At 40.0% G+C, this 26,559-nt stretch overlaps 1 protein-coding gene across 3 annotated transcripts in view; it reads right to left on the bottom strand.

Annotated features, from left to right (window-relative positions):
• Positions 1–26,559, bottom strand: part of RTN1 (reticulon 1) — a gene marked incomplete at both ends in the record, with an annotated part of 241,594 nt that overhangs the window by 9,562 nt on the left and 205,473 nt on the right. For 2 of the 3 annotated variants that reach the window (XM_082845526.1, XM_082845527.1), the window contains 5 exons: positions 3,102–3,160; positions 3,246–3,292; positions 3,802–3,871; positions 5,322–5,460; positions 8,015–8,222. In XM_082845526.1, coding sequence (XP_082701652.1) covers positions 3,102–3,160; positions 3,246–3,292; positions 3,802–3,871; positions 5,322–5,460; positions 8,015–8,222 — 523 coding nt within the window. Of the gene's footprint in view, positions 1–3,101; positions 3,161–3,245; positions 3,293–3,801; positions 3,872–5,321; positions 5,461–8,014; positions 8,223–22,581; positions 22,643–26,559 lie in introns of those variants that run through there. The other variant, XM_082845528.1, reaches the window with a different exon arrangement.

The raw sequence follows: 26,559 nt of genomic DNA, 5'->3' as shown, positions 1-26,559 counted from the left end.
TCCCTCAGTTTAGTGATCACAGAACGATCTGAGTATTTACCTACATTTTTACTAATTCATTCTGGAACTTTGCTTGAAAGTAGGCATTCGATTCATCAAAAGGTAATTTCTAGAATCTGTTTTTCTCATTTGAAAATCAGGACAGCTCCTGCCCAATTTTAGACTGTTTTACCATCCTAGAATATAACTCACCTGGACGTGGAGAGTTGTATTCACTTGAGGCAGATTTCTTATTAAGTTTTCAGTTATTTAAAGCTTTAATTTCCTCTAAAACATTTATTTTACCTTTTTAAATTTGTCAGCCTTCAGAGCTGGAAAACTGAGACACAGGAAGGTTAAATGACCTGGACAGGTTCATCATCCACTCAGTATAGAGAAGGGAGGGGCACCAAGGTCTCCTGACCCAGTCTGGGACTGTCCTCCACACCTCTCGTGAACTGATCTCTAAGCGGTAAGAGGAGGATGATCATGATCATGATCATTGACTATTTATTGAGTGCTTCCTATGTCCAAGTAAGAGTAGTTTATAGATGTTATCTTTTCAATGTATAGATAAGGAAACAAGCTCAGGGAGTCAAATAACATGCATAATGAACTTATATAGCTGAAAAATGCCAGAAATGGACTCAAACTAGTCTGATTCCAAAGATCATGTTCTTAACCGTTTCACTAAAAGGGTGTGAGTTCTTTTGGTGGAGTTATTCTAGCATGGAATCAGAATTTCAGAGGTTGAAGGAGCCTTAGAGGTAAGATCCCACCAAGAAATCTCCTTCAAAATTTAGTGTCAGGCAAAACAGATTCTTTTGAAGAACTGCTGTTTCCTCCTTTCTGAAAACAAGAACTACGTAACTTCCCCAGTTTCTCTTTTTGTTCTTAGCTTCCTTCCACTTCTGCCACGTGAGGACACAGAGAGAACTCTGCAGCAGAACCTGACCATGCTGGCAAGGGCCCTCATTTTAGTAGCTCTCCGTTATCCCCTCCAGGTAAGACCAGTAGTTTCCTTATCTCCCTCACTTTAATATTTTATGCAACTTTATTGTCATCCTTATACTGTCTTATAGTTATTTCTTTACAGTTTTGTCTGCACCTAAAGGCTGAGAGCTCTGCTAGGATAGGATCATCTCATTCCTCTTTATACTCTGTGCCTGTTACATGTAGTTCCCATAAAATAATAAGTATGTCTTTTTTTTTTTTTTTTTTTGCGGTACGTGGGCCTCTCACTGTTGTGGCCTCTCCCATTGCGGAGCACAGGCTCCAGACGAGCAGGCTCAGCGGCCATGGCTCACGGGCCTAGCTGCTCCGCGGCATGTGGGATCTTCCTGGACCAGGGCACGAACCCGCGTCCCCTGCATCGGCAGGCGGACTCTCAACCACTGCGCCACCAGGGAAGCCCAGTATGTCTTTTTTTGGAAGCAAGCAACCAATCAGTCAAATAAAAAATTAAGAGATGTGATTTGTTCAAGATCCTCAAACTAAGTATTGGACGACTGAGCACTGAAGCTTCTATCTTCCATTTTCCAAGCTCCTATTCTGGTGTTCTTTGCTGTAGTTCCTAAACACAGTTCTAACTGCCAAAAAGGCACCTAGGGAGTTCATTAAAACATAGATTACAGGACCCTTATTCTAGGAGTTCTATTTCCATAAGTCTGTTGTACAGTTTGGAAATTCATATTTTTAACAGGTTCCCCAGGTTTAGTAAACACCAAGTTTCACCTTATACCATGCTGCCATTTCTTAGTACAAAGTAATGAATATCCTCAATTTGTTGATTTTCATTAGGTATTAGTTGCATTTGTGTCCAAGTTGATAATTTCAGGCATTTTGAAATGTGCTACAGATCTGATACAGATCCAAATTCACCATGAATTTAAGAGAAGAATATAAACAATACACAGTAAAAAGCAAAAATCTTTATATACTTCAGGAGAGAACTGTAACTGATGATATGCAAATCAAATAGCAGAGGAACTTTAAATTGCTTGTTTTTTTCTTATTTGTTTTGTTTTATACATCTTTTACTATGTAAAATACTTTCCTTGAATTCTGACCATCACCTAGGTCTAGCCACATGATTCTAAGATTACTAGAGAGAAAGTCTAGTTTTTTGAGACATGTATTTGTAGTTGAAGCCTAGGTCAGCTTTTGATTAAAACAAAATCTTGAGTAATAAGGACAACATAAAAACTATCATTTTAGATGAAGACATATCTAAAAACACTAATTTAAGAATTAAGAAAACTACTAAGTTAATGACCATATTAACTGTAGGTACTTATAACTGGAAGCTTTATCTCCTAATATATAAAGTAGCCATAAAGTAGAGTCTATTTAAGACTCAGGTTTGGAAAGCAATGCTGTTAATAAAATAAGCAAACACACACACATGTTGAGTTGAAATGGTGTAATTTAAAATGTAACAAAAGTTCTAAAGATTAAAAATGTTTTGGGCTTCCCTGGTGGCGCAGTGGTTGAGAGTCTGCCTGCCGATGCAGGGGACACGGGTTCGTGCCCCGGTCCAGGAAGATCCCGCATGCCGCGGAGCGGGTGGGCCCATGAGCCATGGTCGCTGAGCCTGTGCGTCCGGAGCCTGTGCTCCGCAGCGGGAGAGGCCACAGCAGTGAGAGGCCCGCGTACCGCGAAAAAAAAAAAAAAAAAGTTTTAAAAATAATTTCAATGGTTTAAAAAGTTAGTGATATTTACTGTTTAAAAATTGAAAATGTTAACTTAATTGTTTTTATTTTGATCAAACTGTTACAAATTAATTTCACTTTCCTGAATCAGGCTTCTTTCTTTCCTCCAACTCATCTTATTCCTGGACATGAGCCAGCGCCCAGATAGAGCTTAATATCATTCATTCATTAAAATTCATTTCATTATACCTGAAATAAACCACTGAAAGTTTTGTTTAATTGGAAGTTTTAAAATTCATACTTAATTTACGAAATAACATAATTGGGAAGGGTGTGAATATAAGCCTCAAATAAGTGAATGATCATAAATCAACCTATTATTTTCTTATCCTTTTATTATTCCTATCTAATCCAGTCAAACACCTGCCTAAGGTGGTCTCTCCTTTTTATAAATTGCACTATGTAACTTACTTTGCCACAACAGCATTTATGTGAGTCCTCACAAGTCCCAGATATTGGTCAATCTGTGCCTACAAAGAGGAAGAAATCATGAGTACATCCAAGGTTCACAAGGTCAAAACTTAACATGAATGTTTGACACTACATAGAACTTACCTGGTGCTTAACATACACTACAGGTAGAGTAAACATTGAAACCACAGCTGGGATGAAAAACAAATATAGTATTAAAATTGAGAGTTGTCAGTAAGAATAAGCTTATAGATACATTTTTATATAGTCATGTGATATTATGACATTATTTGCAGTAGCCAGCATTCTAGCTAAAAGATGGCAGGACTAGTTCATAAGGAAAACAAAAATATGCTGAAGCCTTCACAGATATTAAGTCATTATTCCTGGAATGAGGGAATGACCTCCTAAGAAGAAAATGAACTTCTACACATAAATGCCATTGAAGCAGATACATATTTGAAGCCAAATAAAACCAGTTACAGTTGAAGAAAACTTCAGATTAAGAAATTCATTATTACTATGTAATATACATTATACTCTTTAACTGAACTATGATGGTCGGGGAAATGCTCTGGACTCAGAGAATCTGGCATTTGTTGCTAGGAATCCATCCAAGCAAGCTAACAGCTAACAGCCTAGGAAGCTTTATGCTCACAGAACGTGTGAGGGGAGACATAACACACTTGTCTGTCCTTACCCATGAGCAGCAGGGTCAAGCCATTGAAGAGAGCGCCAACGTAAGTCAGGAGCCACATGAGGACTGCAAACTAAAGAATGAAATGATGATCAGAGCTTCTAAAACCATCGTGACAGATAAGAGTCTCATTTCATTGACTTCTTTAGATTAAAACTTGAGGCAAACTACGTCATGGTTTCAATAGAAAATGTAAGAGCATTTAAAGCTCATCACAGAATTACTGAAAGAGGATCCTGTCTTTACTTCTCTCCGAACCCTTTGGATCTCTTTGTTGTAAGATTTGAAGGACTCAATGAAATAATAATCTAGGGCAGGGGTCAGCAAACTGGCCATTGCCTGTTTTTGTATGGGCCCACAAGTTAAGAATGGATTTTACATTTTGTAATTGTCAAAGAAAATCAAAACAGGAATAACATTTTGTGATATGTGAAAATGATATGAAATTCACTTTTCAGTATGCATAAACAATGTTTTATTAGCACACAGCCACAGTCATTCATTTACATATTGTCTTTGGCTGCTTTCCTGCTATAATGGCAAAGTTGAGTAGCTGCAACAAAGACTGTGTAGCCTGCAAAGCCTTAAATATTTACTATATGGCCCTTTATAGATAAGGTTTGTTGATCCCCATTCTAGCCCACAATTTTTACATTACAAATGTCCAGAGAAATGTCACCTTAAAAGCCCTACGGTAAGTAATTAAAATCTCCCTGCTATCTCTTTTTTAGTCGTTACCTGCCAAGACATTATTCCAGTAAAGCACCTTGAGGGTTAAGGCCTCATCACTCACTTTCCTTCTGCTCTTTCTTCCTCAGTTATGGAGCAGCCCATGGGAGACCCCTCCCTGGTGTGTACAAAGTGCTCTGGGGGAACGGGGAACTCAAAACATCCTTGCCTGGGCTCCCACCCCTCTGCTCATGGCCCTGTTGAATCATGATTGTTTGACCTTGGTTTTACAAGTAAGCCACGGGGTGGTCATAGCAGCTTGTTCAAAGAAACCTGATGAGTTCAGTGATGGCACCAGGAATAACACCCAAGTGCCCAAGGTCCTCTACCCTCAGGGGTTCAGTCTCACAGCCCACATGTCTTATTATTAGCAGAGTCCAGCATTTCAAAGAAAAAGCATATATATTTTTTACATTCCCTAAACTAGATTTTTATTTTTAAAATAATTTTAGGAAATTGAGGAATTGAAAATGGTAAGGAGAAGCAACCTGGGATACTGTAAAAAGTACAGAACTAGAAGCTGTGTGACCTGGGTTTGATCCCAGCTCTATCAGTGACTCACTTGGCAACCTCAGGCAAGTATCTTAATCTCTCTGAACCATAGTTCCAGCATCTGTAAAATGAGGGGATTAGACTGGATGAGCTCCATGGTACTGTACAGCTGGAGATTTTCTGACTCTAGAATATAATTAGCACTTGTTATTTTATTCTCCATTGTGTCGCAGTTTATAATGTTACACCGTTAGGGAAAATAAAACCAAGACCGTCAAACGGAACGCCTTAAGCAATCGTACTTTTAAGGAATCCACCAGGTCCTGGACAAGGAAGAGCCTTCTCAGTTCTTTAAGCGTGTTGTTCACATAGAATTGCAGGCAGTCTGTGTACTTCTGAATCTGCTCCTGAGACAGCGTGATCTCAAGCTCCAAGTAGGCCCTGTCAACAAAGGACCCCCACAGAGAACTCCATCAAAGGGAATCCTGAAACAGCGAAGTTTTCCTTTTCCAACCCTGAGGATAACAGCCCGGTCATCCTGAAGGATTCATGCCAGCCAGAAGGCTACAGGGCACCACACACACACACAGCCGGTGCATTGGGGAACACAGGAATCACGGCACTTAGTGGGGCACTCTGACTGCTTCCGTCTCCCATAGGCAACATTACAGTGTGAGCTGATAATTCAGAGCAACTGGCTGAGAACAGAGAAAAGTCAATCCAAACCAGCTCATTTGCTGAATTCTCTGTATATCTCTGGCCCACCAGGCAATTGTGAAAGTCTTCCTTTCTTCTTGGCTGCATGAAGATGAATTGTCTTTTTAAATAACTGAGATATCTGCAAATCCTAGCTGCCAATTATTATCTGTCATCAAAACTCTAAGATTTCATATTTAAATTCTGGAAAGTACTTTCAGGTTTTATCTAGAGAACTCTGAAAATGCAAGTGAGCTGCACCATATTAAAATGCTCACTGGTTCTAGTAAGAGTGGTATTTTTAGTAATTGCATTTTCCATTTGTTCAAATGGTTAATTTGAACTCTTGGGTAGATAAACTCTTCAAGTATATAAAAATCCATCCATCCTCCTGCTTTGGCCATTTCCCCCCTTCCCCAGGCCCATCCTCTCTCTCTCCTTCCCCCACTCTACGATGTTGTCTATTTTGAGGATATTTCTAGAGTTTTTAAAGTGCTCACCTAACTCTGAGGATTGAGAAGAAAAGAGTAAAACAGAATTTGGCTTGAGTTTTAGAGAATTTATGTTTATATGCTTGGCTTTTTAGAAAAAAATAGAAAAACTGATTTGTCTAGATAATATGTTTTGATTCAAAATGTACTGAGTTATATATTCCTTTTGCTGATAAAAACAATTCAGCCAAAGGGGTGTTTTACATTTTAAATGCTCCTAATGGAAGATAAAGTAGTTGAGCTAATTACAGTTGGACTCTTGGTCCTACAACTGGGTAGTTACAGAAGAAATAAGAGAAGTGAGAGATGAGTTCTCAGTGTAACTTGACAGGCTTGGATACAAGAACATGGCAGAAACCAGCCTCTCTCAGATGGCTAAGGATAGGGGCTGGGGCAGGGCAGGACTCTAACAGTGTGGATACTGGTCACAGGCTAGGGTCACTGAAGTAGGCATAGTGTTCACCCTGGTAAAATGACACTCCACTTCTCCATTCTTCCCACTTTTGGGATGGGAACATGTGTAACCAAGTTATGGCCCAGAAAACCCATTAACTCTGCATTAGAAGAAGGCCAAATACATCCCAAGGGCGAGAAAGATCAGACTGTAACTGTGTTTGACACTGAGGCCAGGAACCAGAGGCTGGGAAGAGAAGTCTGAAACATGGCATTTTCCCTTTTGTCAACAAGGCCCCATAACACAGGAGTCTTTTCCCTCTTTTAAGAGCCTGGTGCCCTGACGCCTTGATTCAGCTGACTGGTGAGGGTGAGCCAGGGAGGATTCAGAGGCATCCCCAGTGAATTACTGGGGCTGGCTCAGAAGCCATCATGCAGCAGTACCTACAGGTCTCATTCGGGATGCAGAAATATCCGTCAGTTCCAGGAGGTGAGGACACCTGTAGTGGGGCCTGCACTCTGGGGCCAGCACCAGGTGAGGGGGTGACTCTGACAGTCAGCGCTAAAATACCTGGGGCTTACAAGCTATACTCACAACTAAATTGGGGTGGAGTTGGGGAGCATGCAGCTGGAAGTGCTAACATCTCCCTCTGCCACATTTCATATATCCTCTTAATACACTGCCTTAAAAAAATCCTCCTCTTCAGTGTTCATTCTAGTTAGACTTCCCCTGTATAAAAATATGGAAGAGGGTGCATAATACTGTTCACGAACCTTGCATTCTTCAGAAGTTTGGCCCTTTGATTTTAAACTTCTGGAAAGAGCAGAGAAATAAAAATCCAAACACTCCAGTCCTGGCTCTGTGCTATTTACTGCCATGTGACTTTGGGTAAGTCACTTTACTTCTTAGAACCTCTGTTTTTCCATCTGTGAATAGGGATTATAATGTTCTGCCTTCCTCAGAGAGTTGGGAGGAATAATTGTTGAAACACTTCAAACTATAAAACATTGTATACATATAATGAATTATGATTATTATTAGTAATAATATAAAATTAATATTAAACATAAATTTAACGTTTTCACATTTCATAAATTAACACACAAGAATTTATATTATATAAATTATATAAATTTAAATTAAAGATAAATATTTAATATTTAATTAGTAGTCATAAAGGGTTACTTTATTACTACTAATAAATCAGTAAGGGTTAGAATAGAGATAAATGAGTTTGTTTTAGAAATTTAACAGAAACATTAGGTATTAAAAGAGAGAGAGCATTAAAGGAGACTCTGTGAGGCCTGTTAGGCGTCAGAGAAGCACAACCCATAGTGCACAGGAGCTGAAATAGAGGCAGACGAAAGAGCCACGTGAGAGGTGGGGCAAGGGCTGGTCTGGTGCGGGCACTCACTTGAAAGGGTGACCCTCGTCGGTTTTCTGCACAGCTTGTAAAACAGACTTGTAGATGCGGAAACTGATGGTGGCTGAGAGCGCAGCAAGGGCCAGGTAGGCCACGACACTCACAACGCTGAACTGGGTCAGGGAGAAGAGTAGCAGCAGGAAGCTCCCAAACACTATCCCCGTCTGCTTGATGTCCCTCCAGTACAGCAGGTCAATAGCTGTAGGGAGGAGACACACATAACACACACCAGTTAACACTGGCAGTACCACTGCGGGAGCTGTTGCAGCCCCTTTTGCAAAGCCACAGTTGCTACAGGTTCTCACCAGCTTTTGGATTCCTAAACACAGATGAATAGACACAGCGCTATTCCCAGAGCACTTACTGTCATCCCATTTTGCTTTGGAAGAATCTTTTCTATCCCTGAGGTCAATCAGTAAATTCACAGATAAGAATAGGCTGTTGAACCTCCAGTGACAATATCTCTCTGAGTGAATCTCAGTGGGCTACATCTGTACAGTGGCCTTAATTATGTGACTTTGAAACAAGATTGAAAATTCAGAGGACTCTGTGAAGTACCTGTTTGCTTCTTTTGGATGGCATTGATTGTACGCATCTTGATGCCCTGCTTACAATTCAGTGTCTCAATGGTGGCCCGTAGATGAGCACATCAGTCGTACACATGGCCCTGCTGCTGACAAGGGGCAGCAACAAGGAAAACAGAGGTTCTGGAGAAGTGGAACCTTCAGAAGCATGGCAGCAGGTCTGGGAGACCCCAGCTAATGCCAAAGGCTTCTGAATAGAGATATGGTCTGCCTCTAAAATGTGCAGAACTGAAGGGTTAGTAGCTTTCTCAAGAATACCTGGAATTTGGATTAAACCATTTTGTAATCATATGATTTGTTCACTTACATTCTTGTGACTTAAAAAATCTGGAATACAAGCTTTAAAATCTACATCACACCTATCATTCAGTTATTTGCCTCTTTCAACTCAGAAACAAAACATTAAATTCAAAAGAATAAAGCCATGGTGCTTCAAATATGATACAAAATGGAAATATTTTAAATATTCCAGTCACTAGGTTATGAAAAAAGCATAGAAGACTTGTTGAAGAATGTATGCAAATTTATTCTTCAATTAGGCAAGTAACAAATGGTTTCTTTCTTTTCAGGCAGAGAAGAGTAATCTTTGGGAAGACATGACACAAGAAACCCCTGGGCCCCTGAGGGTAGATGACAGAAGTGGGAGAAGAAGGGATCTCCACAGAAGCCTTGCTCCCCCCTGGGTGTGAGTGGCTCTGGAGACAACAAATTGAGGTAAGCCTAGGCCTAAGTCTAGACCAGCAGGCCTAAAGGGCCCTGTGGGCTAGGAGCCTCTTAGTATTTATTCTGTTAAGTGTAGGGGAGTGGGGAAGGAGACTAAAACATCACCATCACCTGCAGTGTTACCTCTTCCACATTTGCTCATTTATTCAGTATTTATTGAGCAAGTACTAAGTGCCATGCTTTGTGCTAAGTGCCAGGTATATCAAAATAAATGAACTGTTTAAAAAAGAAAACATATGTAAATAAATAAATTGTAATCTTCTGTTTTATGATGCCCACAGATTCCCATGGCAGACACGTTTAGAAATAAACACATTATAAGACAGCATGATCTGTGCTATGGGGGTACACAGTGCTAGGGATGGTAGGCTTACCCATCCCTGAGATGATGTAAAGGGGCACGGAGACACTGCAAGTAGTTTTCAGGCAAAGACGAGACAGAATTTACTATTTTCAAGTGAATCCCCACTTAACAAATTGCATAACACCTGTTAAAAATGATGTGGCCTCTAGAAAAAACCTTCTGAATCTTTGGACCCCTGTTCAAAAAGCCCAAGAATGGCAGGCACCAGGTAGGGGCTTCACTAGAAGAAGCTGTGGGCATAGAACATTAACTGTTAACTAAGTAACGTTAGTTTGGTGTAGGGTAATTACACAACAGGTCTTTCAATCAACTTGATAAAATTGCTGGAGGTTTCTAATTGGGAAGTCAACAAAAGTTGTATCTTAAAACATCAATGGATGTTGATTCTGGGTACTTTGTGACATGATTCTCTACTTACAGATTCTGAAATGTTCAAAGCACTTTCAGATATTAGTTCATTTAAACCTCACAATAAACTCCATTACACAGGTGTATAACAGGCAAGGAAACTAGAAGTTAAGAAACTCGCATACTGACTATTTAATAGGAGAAACAAGATCAAACCCTAAGTTTGATGTTTTCAAAAAAAGTTGCCGGGCTTCCCTGGTGGCGCAGTGGTTGAGAGTCCACCTGCCGATACAGGGGACACGGGTTCGTGCCCCGGTCCGGGAAGATCCCACATGCCGCGGAGCAGCTGGGCCCGTGAGCCATGGCTGCTGAGCCTGCGCGTCCGGAGCCCATGCTCTGCAACGGGAGAGGCCACAACAGTGAGAGGCCCGCGTACCGCAAAAACAAAAAAAACAAAAAAAAACCCAGTTGCCTCTCGCATGTTATGTGGTTGAATGTTAACTGTCCCCCAAAGTATGCAAAATTAATTTGGGGCAACTTAATTATATTTCAATCTGCTTCCAGAGCTAGATATTTATAGTGGTTTTTTTTTGGTAAGGGCAATCAAGTCATTATCAACAGTAAACAGTTATTGGTCATCTGTTTATTTAGTAAACACAGGAATGAAGAGATCCTAACATTTTGTTCCTGCTTTTATGTTAACTTAAGATCTAGATGGGAAGACTGAACATTCTTTTTTTTTTTTTTTTAATGCTGCATCAATGCCAATATACCTTGTGTCGTCAGAGGTGGCAAAAGTTGACTTCAAAGAAGGGACAGTACTGGAATTGATGAGAGAGGCTGTGGGATGGTTTGGGACTGTGGCTAACAATTTGTTAAGGAGATGGGGTGGATACAGGGAAATATTATGAAGGATTCGTTGACAAGAATGGTGACTAATTAGCTGTGGGAGAAAGGAGGAAGAACTAATTAAGGGTGAAAGCAACATTTCAAAGCTGGGTGACAGAGTGATTAGTATCGCTGACAAAAATAGGAAATCTGAGGGAGAACTGGTTTGGGAAAAAGCCAGCACTTGTTTTTATACAGGTTCTGCTGTGATGACATCAAGCAGGGCAGCCTGGGGCAGAGATGGGACAGGGATCACAAACGAGATGTAACTGACAATTACACACAATACTTATTAATTTTTTAGAGGCTTGGAAATAAAATGATTTTTTTTATAGGCTTTGTCACAGTAGCCCTGAGTTAAAACGGACAGTAATATCCATGTGATATTCAGATGGATATGTACAGTAGAGAATTGGAAGTGCAGGAATGGCATTTAGCTAAGAGGGTTGAATATTTACATTTGGGTGTATTCTGAGTAGAAATGATGATTGAAGCCATGAAAGCAGAGAAAACCTCCAAGAGAGGAGAAACTAACAGATGTAATAAGGGATGAACCACAGTTAAGGATTCAAAGGATTGAGTAAAGCTGTAAAAGGAGTCCCGTCTGGGTATTAGAAAGGGTCCCACAAGAGTGTTGGTTAGGGCAGTCAAGAAGAAGGAAACTTCCAGAAGAAAGGGGTTGGCAGTAAAGAAGAAGGAACCTTTCAGAAGGGGTAGGCTACAGTGTGGAATGCGGTAGATGCAATGAGGGAAATGAGAAAGGACCACTGGTTTTGAAGACTGGGGAGTCACTCAGAACTGGGGGGAGAGTGGTGTTAGGTGCTGGTGAGGATGGAAGCCCTACTGTAAAGGTTTGGGTCAGTGGTGGGAAGTTCAAAGTAATAAAGAAGATGGAAAAGAAAATGGTAGTTTTGGGAGTAGCAACAAGCAAATCTTAAGGTTGAGCAAACCTGGGAATGTTAGTGAAAAGGGAGGAGTGAAGATCCCCGAAAAGAGAAGATATTTGTTTGAGCAAAGTCTCAGAGAAGGTGGGGAAGGATGGGATCAGTCACAGCTCTTTCTTTTCAAAGAAGGAAAAAGAATGACAGGGTGGGGAAGGATGGAGAAACATTTCGTCAAAGTATTGGTGTGGCTACAGATATTTGTTGAGGTGGATAGGATATAATATCAAGTGGCTCGGAGTAGATTTATTCAAGTTTTCCCTGGAAAATGAGTCATGAGGTCCCCCTGAGACTGAGGAGAATAGGGGTAGAGCTTGAAGAGATTAGGAGAGGTCCAGACCTGCGTTGTTCAATATAGTAGTGATGTCACAGTAGCTACTGAGCACTTGCAATGTGGCTAGTCTCAATTAAAACATATTGCAAGTGTAAAGTACATGTCAGATTTCAGACTTAGTACAAAAAAGGACGTAAAAAAGTATCTCATTAATGCTTTTTATATTGATTTTCTGTTGTTGAAAGGCTAATACTCTAGATATGCTGGATTAAATACAGTGTATTATCAAAAGTAATTCTACCTGTTTCTTTTTACTTATTTTTTTAAATAAATTTATTTATTTATTTATTTTTGGCTGCACTGGGTCTTTGTTGCTGTGCGTGGGCTTCTCTCTAGTTGCGGCAAGCGGGGGTTACTCTTTGTTGTGGTGCTTGGGCTGCTTGTTGCGCTGGCTTCTCTTGTTGCGAAGCACAGGCTCTAGGTACACGTGCTTCAGTAGTTGTGGCACACGGGCTCAGTAGTTGTGGCTCTTGGGCTCTAGAGTGCAGGCTCAGTAGTTGTGGCGCACGGGCTTAGTTGCTCCGCGGCATGTGGTATCTTCCCGGACCAGGGCTCGAACCCGTCTCCTGCATTGGCAGGCGGATTCTTAACCACTGCACCACCAGGGAAGCCTCTCTTTTTACTTTTTAATGTGACCACTAGAAAATTTTTAATTACATATGTGGTTCACATTATATTTCTATTGGACAGCGCTGATCTAGAAAAATACAGTAGGACTCAAAAAGAAATTAATAAAAGGGCTTCCAGGAAGTAAAGAGGGTTTGGTTAAAGTCAAGGATCTCTGTGGATCCAATCAACAGGGTTAGAGGTTGGGTGTTCTGATCTGTGGATTGTGAGGCTGGCCCAGATTTGTGAACTGGCATGGTTAGAGGAGTCAAAGATCCAAAAGGACAGAATTGAAATGAACAACCTTGGGCTCAGGCTGGGAATGACAAGCAGTGAAGACCTTTGGGAACTAACGCATTGGGAGAATGGCAAGGGCTGTGTGTGGCCCGAGTGCCGGCAAACAGCCTGAAGCCCTGATGATTCAGTGGGAAGGGTAGGAAGTGATGAAGTGTGATCACAGAAGAGAGTTTCTGTGTTCCCAAGCTGCTGTATAAATGCTGATTTTTCACATTTTAATTTTGCTTAGAGTGATGTAAACTTGTGTAGGAAGCTTTATAGTATCTGGTCCAGAAAAATGGGTATTTGAATAAAGCTTCCTTAGAATCCAAGTAAAAACATAAGTATCTCTGTAACTGCAGCAAATTATCACAAGTAGCCTTTGGATACAGCAGTAGATAGCTTGTCTCTTTCAATATCCTCCTAATACAGGAAGGCTAGGTGAGAGTTTAAACAGCTGAGTACACATTCACTAAGCATACTCACTGGGACAGGTAAATTACTGTATTGCTTTGCCAATTATAAAAATTAAATTACTTTGCTAAAAACCAAGGAGCAATGCAATGAAATGGGAGATCCGTATGTTCTATCAATCTAATAAATAGACTGGGCTTGCTGAGCTCATCCTTGTCCCCAAACCACATGTGGGAGCACACTCTGCAGCCTGCCTGGGGCTGACTTAGCGGGGTGCACTGGCAAGATTTGGCAGATTTGAAGAATCCTAATCTCAAATGCTGAAATCAGTGCTACTCTCATTTCCATAATCCAGGCAAGAATAGAATAAAATAGAAGAGGTGATCCAAGGTTTGAATTAATACCTAAATGGAAATAAAATTCAATGTCAAGTTTCTAGAAAGAAAGCCCTTTGCTGCAGTCTAAAGTTTTTTGGATTGGGACATTATTTTAAATGTATTGAATTAAATGATCCAATAGTGACTCTAGCATTCAGAAAGTATACCAAAAATGTATGAATTGAAAAGACAGTGGTGCAGCTATTCATATTTTATTTATAAGGCAAAATGTGGGTAATATATAAAATGGCAATAAATTGTGCACAATTATCTACATTACTGCACCATATTCTTAAATGTATTTATTTATATTTCATCTTGGTCCAAAAAAGATTTCAGGCAGCATTGCATCACTTGCTATGTGACAAATTAATGCTACTTTTTCAAAGGCCAAGTCAGAAAAGAAAATGTGTGAAATTCCTGTTCACAAATGATATCAGCATTTCATCAAAAGAAGTGCTGAAAAATGATATGCTTTGACTTTTATGTTTACTTTTCAGCAAGCCTCCAATAATTTACTACCTTGTGAAAAGGATTACAAGGCTAGAAAACCCTCAGTTCTTTACAACTCAGTGTCTAAAGCAGTGATAGAAAAGTCCATTACTCTGATTTTTGTTAGGCAAATAAAATATCAGTACAAAAAGTTAACAATAATAGCAGTAACTTTTTCTACTTTATTCCCTCATTTTGCCATCAAACTAGAGAAACATAATGGAAAGAGAAGTAATAAAATACTTTAAACATACAGAGAGACCTTCAAAGATGACATCTTCTGGTCAACTAATCCATAAGTTTCATTTGCCATGAAACAGTCTCCTACATAAGGTAAAAATTTAAAAGGTAATCCAGGAGCCCTGAGCCCAGAGAGGAAATTGCTAGAAGGCACTTTTGTAGATAAGACTCTTGCAGTGATTCCATTTTCTAGGTCCTTCCTTCACATCTTTTAAATGCAGCCCATCTGACTGTCAAGAGAAAAATGCCAACATTATTTTCTAGACAGTTAAGTAATTCTGTGGATGTTCTGATAGGGAATATATGTTAAGCCTGGTGCTCTGTGTAGAGAGTAAAAGAGCACAGCATTTAACCCGCACAGATGATCTTCTACTCTAATCAGCTTTGGCAGAACAATGAGAAATGAAGGATTTTATTGCCAAAGCCACGGCTAGCAACAATCTCTGGGACTTTTATTCCATGGGAGACAAAAGCAAACATGTTCTTCTAATGACTACCCTTCAGATTAGACTGATGGCATAAACTACATTCATACTCATGAAGGATTTACCATTTTCCTGGGTTTAACAGCTGAATGTGATTCCTGTTTGCTAGTTCTAACTACTAGGACCATATTCCATTTTGTGAAATTAACACAATGATGCTTAAGCCATTGTCACCTTGGTAGAGTAGGCCTGGCCAGGAAATGAACCAGTAGGGCCCAGTATTTAAGACTGGGTGGTCAGCCTCTCCTGCTAAACCTCCAGCAAATAGGCTCGTTTAGGATTAAAGGAAGACACAGCCATATGGAGAGAAAGACAGGCTTTGGGCACATGGTAGTTGAGGGAGGCACATAGAAAGATTTCCAAGGTATTGAATAATGAATGTCTTTGTGTGTTTTTTCTTTCTTCAATAAGCTTTCTGACTGGATCAAAATACAAAACTGTTCATTGGTTGGTTTGTATGTCATAATTAGCCACAAAATCTTAAGTCTGGGCCATACCTTCTTAAAATCCATCATTGTATTGGAATAGAAGGTAGACTGCTGTTGGTTCTCTCGTTTTTAAAGAATATATTTTAAAATTTTGACAAAGACCATAATGGCTAAAATATTTCTTGAACTAAAAAGATATATAAGACGAGGAAAAGGAATGATCTCTCATGGTAACTTCGTTCTGTTCAATAAAATATTATGTCCTTCCTGACCCTTATTATCACTAGATTTGATCTGCCGTTTGGTGAAATGATTCTGAAGGCAGGAGATAAAATATGACTACATGTGAAGTATGCCCATTGTGAAATGGGTGTAACTGCAATAAATTCTAAACATAAAAACCTATTACATTTGTACTTTTTCTTTTTTTCTTTTGATTTTTAAATTTTTGTCTGTGTTTTTTTTTTAAACTTCTTTATTGGAGTATAATTGCTTCACAATGTTGTGTTAGTTTCTGCTGTATAACAAAGGGAATGTATCAGCTGTATGTGTACATATATGCCCATATCCCCTCCTTCTTGCTCTCCCTCCCACCCTCCTTATCCCACCCTCCCTATCCCACCCTCCCTATCCCACCCCTCTAGGTGGTCACAAAGCACCGAGCTGATCTCCGTGTGCTATGCAGCCGCTTACCACTAGCTGTCTATTTTATATTTGGTAGCGTATATATATCAGTGCTACTCTCTCACTTCATCCCAGCTTACCCTTCCCCCTCCCCGTGTTCTCAAGTCCATTCTCTACTTTTCATTTGTTCAACATTGAACAACATTGTTCACCAGTTTGGGCAAAGAACTTGTAAGTAATGCTTGAATTATTTCCCCCCTTTGGCAACACAAGAAATAAGGAAGAATTTAAGGATTTTATCTTGTGAAACGGTAAGATAATTGCTCAGATTTAAGTTTATAGCTCAAACATACTTGGGGGAAATAGTACTCTATACTTCTAAGTTCTAAAACTCCTAACAATTTTATTTTCTTATTTGAAATATATGCTATAAATTTAGAATACAATTATAACGATCAAGGTTTTAATGTAGTTAGTATTATCTATCACATAGGCAGAAGATGGCTTTTAAAGAATTATTAATGTCAAATTCTTAGCTTTCAAATTGTGAGCTTAATTATAAGGTAGTCATGTTTCTTTTAATGGCTGTGTGTACTTTCATAAGAACTGAAAAGGTGACAATATGTAAATATTAATACATGGTCAAATATGCACGCCACTTAGGACATCAGGTTGAGAAGGATGGGAAATTTGGTGGTGATGTAAATTTAATTAGCTTTCATTAGATTCTAGGATTCTATTTTAAGTGAACTTAAAATAGATCAATTCACAGATTCTGTTCCTGAATTTATTAATTATTCTAAAGAGGAAAAACAATTGAGTAAAGAATATAATTTCAAATACTATAAGAAGAAAGTGGGAGGGAGGTAAGGCATCATTTTAAAAATGATGAAGAAGGAAGGGCCTGCAGAAGACAGAAGATTTCATCCAACCCCTATTGATGTACGGTAATCATAATTAACGCTTTCGTGATGGCATATCAGGAATATTATTGTTTTTAATGAAAGAAATATTAGTTCATGGAACTATGAGAAAAACCATAGATTTGAAGATGTGGATTTAGCATGGCATTTCTGTCAATCTTTCTCATCCATGGTGGCTCTTCCTTTAAAAAAAAAAAAAAGGGCTTCCCTGGTGGCGCAGTGGTTGAGTCCGCCTGCCGATGCAAGGGACGTGGGTTCGTGCCCCGGTCCAGGAGGATTCCACGTGCCACGGAGCGGCTGGGCCTGCGCGTTTGGAGCCTGTGCTCCGCAGCGGGAGAGGCCACAGCAGTAAGAGGCCCACGTACCGCAAAAAAAAAAAAAAAAAAAAAAAAGACACTGCAGAGTCCATCTGTACAGTCTAAAACCACAACATGTAATAAAAAATGATTCTAACCTATTGATATTTATCATAGTCTTTTTCTTAATTTTAGTAAGGAATAGCTCGTAATGTAAAGAAACATATATATTTGAAGTTCAGCAATTCTTTCATGTCAGTTTTTCCCATTAAATTATTTTACATACTTTTTGAGATATGTACAATCTTGTTTAATAAAAGCTGTTTTTGTTCCCTACCTAGTTCTACAGATTCATTTTATATGGTATACAGATATTGGAAGATATTCAGCAAATACTAACATTAATTAACTCTAGGTGGTAGGACTTTGGGTGATTTGTGGCTTTCATTTGAAACTCTTTGTAGAAATGGAAATTTTCATAATGTGCATGTATTATTTTTAGAAAACAAGTAAGGCCATTATTCTACCCCCAAATTTTGAAATATTCCCTTATAAAGATTCTCTTGAAAATGAAAATACATTGTGAAAAAGGAGAATTTTATTTTTCAATGGAGTAATACCTACGTACGTTTGGTATATTATCTGTACAATGAGAGTTTTGTTTCGTTAAAAAAAAATCCCTAGATCCTCAGCTAAGCCAGTTTTCCCATCAGACCTCATTACAATCTGCAGAGAGGGAGTTTGTAAATGAAATTATTTATGCTGTAATGTTTGCACAAGTATTCTAATAATACTGAATCCAAGTAAAATGCTGTTTTTGATAAAAGGTGGGACTGGTCTGCCTTTATGTCTGTGTGATAAACTGTCTTTATTAAATGCCATTTTCAAAATACAAGCATTTCTTTCAATTCCTGTGGCTACAACAGACATTTCTTCTGTGTATTTGGGGAGGCTTGGCCATTTTGAACTAGCACCTTTGAGAACAGACTACCCTCAAGAGTGTTTCCACAGAGAACTGTAGGCCAGCATAAAATTTTCAAAATATTTTATTTTCTAACAAAATCAGAAACATGTAAGATTATATTCCTGGAAAGTGTTTCACCCTTCACTATTTTACAGGCAGGGGAACCTGTAAGTACAAAATGCTGCCACGTGCAGTAAAGTGGGAGCTGACCACTAGCCTCAGCCCCCCACATTGCCAAGTGTCCTGCCCATGAACTTGTCATGTACAGCGATATCTGGAAAACAGCAATCTTTGGAGCACAAGTGAAATGATATGGATAAGTGGCTCTAGTCAAACTTTGTTCCCCTGCCTTAGTACCATTTGGATTCAGGTAGTATAGTAAAGTGGTTAGAAGTGTAGGTTTGGGGATCAGACTGCTCTGCGTTTGGGACCCACCTAAGTCTTAGGGCAAATTACTGGCCATCTCAGCCTTAAAATCCTCAGTTTCGTCCTCTATAAAATGAGAGTAACACAATAATCTCAGGAAGATATGAGATTAAGATATGTAACAAGAGTTTAGGACGATGACCAACACATGGATAATACTGATGGAGAATTTTTTTTTTTTTTGCGGTACGCGGGCCTCTCACTGTTGTGGCCTCTCCCGTTGTGGAGCACAGGCTCCGGACACGCAGGCTCAGCGGCCATGGCTCACGGGCCCAGCCGCTCCGTGGCGTGTGGGATCTTCCCAGACCGGGGCACAAACCCGTGTCCCCTGCATCGGCAGGCGGACTCTCAACCACTGCGCCACCAGGGAAGCCCTGATGGAGAATTTTTAATGAGTTGATGATAGGGATGATGACAACAACGGCATAAATTGGTCAAGATCACTGCCTCAACTGCTCAATTTTGCTTTGTCTTTAAAGAGGTAACCTGTGTGAAAATATCTTTGAAGGTGAAAGGAGAGTTCACTTTCTGTAACTCAGCATTAGCGAAAGAAGTAGTGAGTGTTGAGATAGGAAGAGTTCTGGATTCGCGGCCAGAGTCACCTTTTCATTACTCAACTTGCCACTTATCGAAAAACTCTGGGCAAGTCACTTAACCTCTTTGAGCCTCATGTTGTTCAAGAGTAAACTGAAAAGCTCAAATGAGAAGATGTTTGGCAAAATGAAAACTATGTAAATGTGATGGGTTATTAACACCCCCCATTACCTAGATAATTCACATTTTTAGAAAAACCATTGAGGAAGAAGCCATCTACTTCGGAGGCAGATGGTAAAACAGCAAGAATCAAGGGGCTCTGGGGTCAGACAGCCCTAGGCTTGAATCCAGCCTCTGGCATCACCAGCTGTGTGCCTTGGCAGAAGCCTCAGTTCATCACCTGTAAAATGGGATAATAAAACAACTCACACATCATAGGATTCATGAAGATTAAATGCAATGATGCGAGTATATCACTCAGTAAAAGTGCCAAATAAATGTCAATATTTAATAATAATAATACTTAGTAATCTGAAGATTGCCATGTTTTATTAGGTTATTGTCTTATTTCATCTTCACTGAGTAGATTGGGCTTTGGTTTATTAACCAATTGGGTATGAGTACCATTTTTTTAAACTGGGAACAGAATGTGTGTAATGTAGTATAATGTGGACTTTAGTCTCTCTTTAAACATTCTTTTCTACAGCTAAAATCATATATATTAGTAAAATAAATATAAGGTTCCTTTTGCATATATACTACAGTTTTTAGGATGCATTGTATTAGTTTCAGTACAGTCTTCATGACATATCCAATGGGCTGCAAATTTCTCCATGGAACTGTTTAACATGGAGGAAACAGAAACTCACTTTTATTCCCTTTTCCAAGCAAAACTTTCACTTCTTAATACCTTCAGAGGACATTATCAACAATGTTAATACTTACTTCTTTTAACTGCATTCACAGCTGCTCCTTGATCACACCCATTTCATCGTTTGTATACTAGACCTTGCTCTGCTGGTCTATGGATTGGGCTAAGAATTATTACACATGAGTGGCTTCAACCCTGATTATGTATTAAATTCACTTGAGGAGCTTTTGAAAAATACTGATGCTTGGCTCAACTGAATCAGAACCTCTAGGGGTGGGGCCCAGGCATCCTTCATGGGTTTTTAACGCTTCCCAGGTGATACTAATATACAGCCAGTGTTAAGAACAACTGTTTTTGATAATGAGGGAACTAAAATGAAGATACACTGAAAATGCTAAACAAGAATCTTACTGTAGATTTTAGTTTAGGTGAAAGTTCTCCTAGTAGGGAGAAACAGGAATAATTTACTTATTATTTCCCTTTTATGTCTATAAACCCACCCACCCAGTTATTAGTTAATTTTCAGGATAATGGCTTTGTTCTATTTGACAAAAGGAAATCAATGGTACTGAACACTATCAAAGGTCACAGAGTGGGAAAGACCCTCAATGATCCTGAATCAATCTTCGTAAGCAGCTGTATAGTGGAAATGAAAACGATTGTCTTCAATGGACAAATTATGGCATTTTGTGTTATTTTCTGATTATAAATGTCCACATTTTTTAACCTCCCCCCCAGTGAGAATGTCAACTGAGGCAAAACACATAGGACTGTGATGAAATAGTGTCTTACATCTTACACAAATAAGGCAGAAAATCTGCCACTTTTGGTACTTACTTTTGGTAAGAATAGAGGAAATCCATAAGCATAGTCTAAAAACCAAGTTTGTTATGTCCAACTAAACTTGGTATTCTTTCAAGCCATAGATGTATGCTGAGTGTGTATACGGAATAAACTGGCTGAGTCTAAACACATAACAAGAATGAAATGTTACCAAGAATTTTCACAGCTGCCTCCTGTATAAAACATATGCTAGTTCATGTAGTTGACATCATTCTCTAAAATTATGCCCCCTGAATGGCCATACATTTCTTATTTCCTGGCATTTAAATTTATTAGGTTCATTTATTTACTTTTGACAGTTGTATTTCCAATAGGCCCACATAATTTGAACTAGACTATTGTATTTTATGTCTTAGCCGCCCAACCAACAAATAAGAGACAGAGAAAATATGTTCTTAATTCTGAGGTTCATGTTTACTTTTTCTCTGCTTAAAAGATTTACCAAAGAAAAACTCCTTGGGGCATTAAAGATTAAAAGACATCCCATTCTTTCTATGATATAACATTACAAGAGGAAGATGCCAGGTTTAAAAAAAAAATCAGCTCCTGCTCCAGTGTATTCTTGGCCCCCTGAGGGATGCTGCAACCCTGCAGGTTAAGTCAAACGCACCTTCTTCAGAACCATATTTGTTAAATATTAAAAGACACTTCATATTACAAACATCCAAGTTTACAACACCTAATTCTTTCAAAGTCTCTCTTTCTCCTAGTAATCTCACACTGAGCAAGATGAAGGAGAGAATTTTAATGTAACAAAGGAGAGATGGAGATGTGTGAAGTATGAGGCTGAATAAAAATGGCTGAAAAGCAATCCAAGCAAGGCTGGAGGGTGGCCACACCCAGTGCTAATATGGACTGTTTCAAAATAAATCTGTTATACCAGAGGGCAACTGGCACTGTTTTTTAATTTCCCTCCATTTGCTCCACATATACCCATTATTAATAAACAGTAGTTACAGGTTACCCCAATGAAAGACAAAAAAACCCTGAAATATTTCAAAGTGAATCATCCTAATATGAGTCTACGCCATCATATTTTCAGGATTTCGAGAGCTATTCTGCATTTCCAGTTTCCTTTGTGTGACCACAAATAATAAGCCTAAAATGGGTGTGTCCCTCTTAAAAGGATGCACTACAGCCTTCTCAGCTAATGGTTCTACCAGGAGATTTCAACCTTTAGGCATAAATTAAATGCACTGGGATGCATGGAACAATAAGAAAGCATTTTAACTCCGGGAATAAGAAGAGATTAAACAAGTACTGAACGATTAAAGGATCCCAAAAGAGTTCCAGGAGGAGGCAAAAGATGCATTTTTTAAAATACTAGCGTGACAACAAGAAAACAAAGGGGTGGGGGTGGGGGATTTTTTAAAAAAGACAGGACAAGGGGAAAACCCCACAAAAATCAAACACCATCCACTTTGATTTTTGACAGAACAAGTTTACTCCCCCCATCAGAAAGCTCTTGGGTATAAAGCATGCATAGGTCCCACAGGTGAAATGATGCACAATGGCCGAGTCTGGGTCCCGGCGCTCCCGTGCGCCGCAGGCATGCACAACTGAAATAAAGAGAATACCCTGACTTTTCCAGTTGCTCCAAACACAGTCCATCTTCGTGGAATCGGCGGTGGCCTGCATCGTGCGCGCTTTAGGGGCTCGCCGTTGCTGTCCTCGGGGGCGCTGAGCGAGCACTGAGGCGTCGGTGCCCCGGCTGCAGCGCTGCTCGCGGTGGCCGCGGCTGCAGACAGACTGAGGCTGAACCAGCCGGCGTGCGCCGCGAGGGGCGGGCGCGTCGCGGGCACCGCAGTCTCCGAGGCAGCGAATCAGCGCGGCGCGGTGCCGGGTCGGCCTGTGCGCTCGGGGATGCGGGCGCCGCTAGAGGCGAGAGCGTAGGCTCGCTGCCCGAGAGATGGTGAAGCCGGTTCTTACCCGGAAGGCACAAAAGCTGACCGGGGGGTGGGAAGTTTGGGAGAAAGAGGAGAAAGGGCCAAGGGTAGGGATGAGAGTACAACACTTCGGCAGTTTCTGGGACTTCCTGCCCGGCATGGCATGGTGCTTTTTCTAGAAATGTCTTAGAAACCCATGAAACTTGTTGGATAAGACATAGCTGATGGCAGTACAAATCTCAGGCTTTCAGTATCATGTCCCCTAATTGCCGCAGCGCTCACTCACCTTCCCCCCTTCACCCGCCCCCAATTCTTTACATTGTGGTCACACTTTACTTGCTTGACATCTTCCAAACAACTGACAGATTCTTTCCCTCTTTTGGAATAGGCCACGGCTATCCAAAACCTTCCTTGGCAAGCCGCAATCACTGCAAAGAAACCCTGAGGGTTCGTGTCCTCTCCTGTTAACCTCTCTTCTCCAGCTCTGTTTGTGGGTTGAATGAATAAATAATATCAGAATGTGGTGCGCCAGCAGGCTCCAGATCAAAGCCTTTGGACTCTGACACACGGAGTTATTAGCCACTGCAGTGACCCTCCAAGAGTGGTCAGTTCTGGGGACATCCAAACAGAACTCAGGGAAGCAAAGGGCATTCTTCCTCAACATCATATTTGAGATTGAGTGCTGAGGGGTGATGGGCATGGGTGGTGTGTATAATTTGCGAGATAAAGTTGGTTTCCAAGCCTTGTGCGTCAAGGGCTTCAGGTGTCCCCAGTTACAATGCAAATGTTAATGGGAGGAGCAGAAAAATAGGTAGTAAGCTACTATTCAAATCTTAGCATGAAATACTTTATCGGATTATATTCCAAGGCAGTTGAGAGAATGGACAGGGGATAGGTATGTTTTGATGAGGAAAAGGTAGAAATAGCACAGAGAAAGGACTGGAATATAGGCATTTTCTAGGGAAAGAAAGTCCTGGTGGAGGGGACCCTTGAGGAGACAAGACATAGCATGAGGACAAAGGATGCCTTGGGGACCAAAGGGGTATATAGAAGGAAGAGTTCCCACTTCATTTGTTGTAGCATGGCCTTATCTGTTACACAGAATTTCTCTCTCCCTCATGGAGAAGTGGAGCCTCCACAATTCCTCTGCAGTTTACAGAGCCATTCCTTCCCATACCCAAATCTACATCTGTACATCCTGTGCCAGCAAGAGCCTAATGACAGTAATCTCAAGGTTATGCTTGTGGACATGATTTATCTTTCATTTTATGAACGATATACACTTTAAAATATGATCTTTATGATCATGCGTGTTCTTTCTAGAATGAAAGCCTCCAGAGAAACCAGCTAAGCCTCTGCATATCTCTGTAAAACATGTAAAATTATTCTTAAGGAAGCTTAATAAAGAATGATTTCAGAAGGATGATTTAGCACTTTTGAGCATTTGAAGTCTCCTAAAAGAGTGGGCTTGTCGGAGCTCCCATGGGGCTGATGGGAAGGAAGAACAGTGACCACATTATTACACAGCACTTTTCAAACTGACCTGCTCTAGAGGTGCTAGTGACTTTTGTTATATTTATATTCCCTCCCCCCTCCTCCCTCTCCCTCCCCCCGCCTCCCAATTTTTTCATCATCATGGTCATGTTTGGGAATTCAATCAGCAAAATGATGAAATGACTGGTATGTGATGATGAATTCTCACTGCATGATGTGGGGCTGGGACAAACTGCAAATAGGTGGGGGACAAGACTCAGAAGGAGAGAGAAAGAGCTGCCAGGTGGGCTGTTCCTGTCCTGGCCACTTTTCAGTTGGAATCCTTTGGAACCTTGGCCACTAGGAGGCACTGACAGTCCAATGATAGCCACAGACATCAGCCTCAGTACAGAAGGTGTCCCAGGTATTTTTTTTTTTTTTTAACATCTTTATTGGAGTATATCTGCTTTACAATGTTGTGTCAGTTTCTGCTTTATAATAAAGTGAATCAGCTATACATATATCCCCATATATCCTCCCTCTTGCATCTCCCTCCCACCCTCCCTACCCCACCCCTCTAGGTGGTCACAAAGCACCGAGCTGATCTACCTGTGCTATGAGGCTGCTTCCCACTAGCTATCTATTTTAAATTTGGTAGTGTATATATGTCCATGCCACTCTCTCACTTCGTTCCAGCTTACCCTTCCCCCTCCCCATGTCCTCAAGTCCATTCTCTACGTCTGTGTCTTTATTCTTGTCCTGCCCCTAGGTTCTTCAGAACCACTTTTTTATTTTAGATTCCATATATATGTTAGCATATGGTATTTTTTTTCTCTTTCTGACTTACTTCACTCTGTATGACAGACTCTAGGTCCATCCACCTCACTACAAATAACTCAATTTCATTTATTTTTATGGCTGAGTAATATACCATTGTATATATGTGCCACATATTCTTTATCTATTCATCTGTCGATGGACACTTAGGTTGCTTCCATGTCCTGGCTATTGTAAATAGAGCTGCAATGAACATTGTGGTACATGACTCTTTTTGAATTATGGTTTTCTCAGGGTATATGCCCAGTAGTGGGATTGCTGGGTCGTATGGTAGTTCTTTTTAGTTTTTTAAGGAACCTCCATACTGTTCTCCATAGTGGCTGTATCAATTTACATTCCCACCAACAGTGCAAGAGGGTTCCTTTTTCTCCACACTCTCTCCAGCATTTATAGTTTGTAGACTTTTTGATGATGGTCATTCCGACTGGTGTGAGGTGATACCTCATTGTAGTTAAGATTTGCCTTTCTCTAATGATTAGTGATGTTGAGCATTCTTTCATGTGTTTGTTGGCAATCTTGGTATATCTTCTTTGGAGAAATGTCTATTTAGGTCTTTTGCCCATTTTTGGATTGGGCTGTTTGTTTTTTATATACTGAGTTGCATGAGCTGCTTGTAAATTTTGGAGGTTAATCCTTTGTCAGTTGCTTCATTTGCAAATGACCAAAGCAATCTTGAGAATGAAAAACAGAGCTGGAGGAATCAGGCTCCCAGACTTCAGACTATACTACAAAGCTACAGTAATCTAGACAGTATGGTACTGGCACAAAAACAGAGATATAGATCAATGGAACAGGATAGAAAGCCCAGAGATAAACCCATGCACATATGGTCACCTTATTTTTGATAAAGGAGGCAAGAATATAGAATGGAGAAAAGACAGCCTCTTCAATACGTGGTACTGGGAAAACTGGACAGCTATATGTGAAAGAATGAAATTAGAACACTCCCTAACACCTTACACAAAAATAAACTCAAAATGGATTAGAGACTCTAATGTCAACTATAAAACTCTTAGAGGAAAACATAGGAAGAACACTCTTTGACATAAATCACAGCAAGATCTTTTTTGATCCACCTCCTAGAGTAATGGAAATAAAACCAAAAATAAAGAAATGGGACCTAATGAAACTTAAAAGTTTTTGCAAAGCAAGGGAAACTACAAACAAGATGAAAAGACAACTCTCAGAATGGGAGAAAATATTTGCAAATGAATCAAAGGACAAAGGATTACTCTCCAAAATATATAAACAGCTCATGCAGCTCAGTATTAAAAAACAAACAACCAAATCCAAAAATGGGCAGAAGACCTAAATAGACATTTCTCCAAAGAAGACATACAGATGGCCAAGAGGCACATG

This window comes from Leucopleurus acutus (genome assembly GCF_964270905.1).
Source record: "Leucopleurus acutus genome assembly, chromosome: 1".
NCBI lineage: Eukaryota > Metazoa > Chordata > Mammalia > Artiodactyla > Delphinidae > Leucopleurus > Leucopleurus acutus.
The sequence above is the reverse complement of the archived record's forward strand: the minus strand, read 5'-3'. Positions and strand labels throughout refer to the sequence as shown.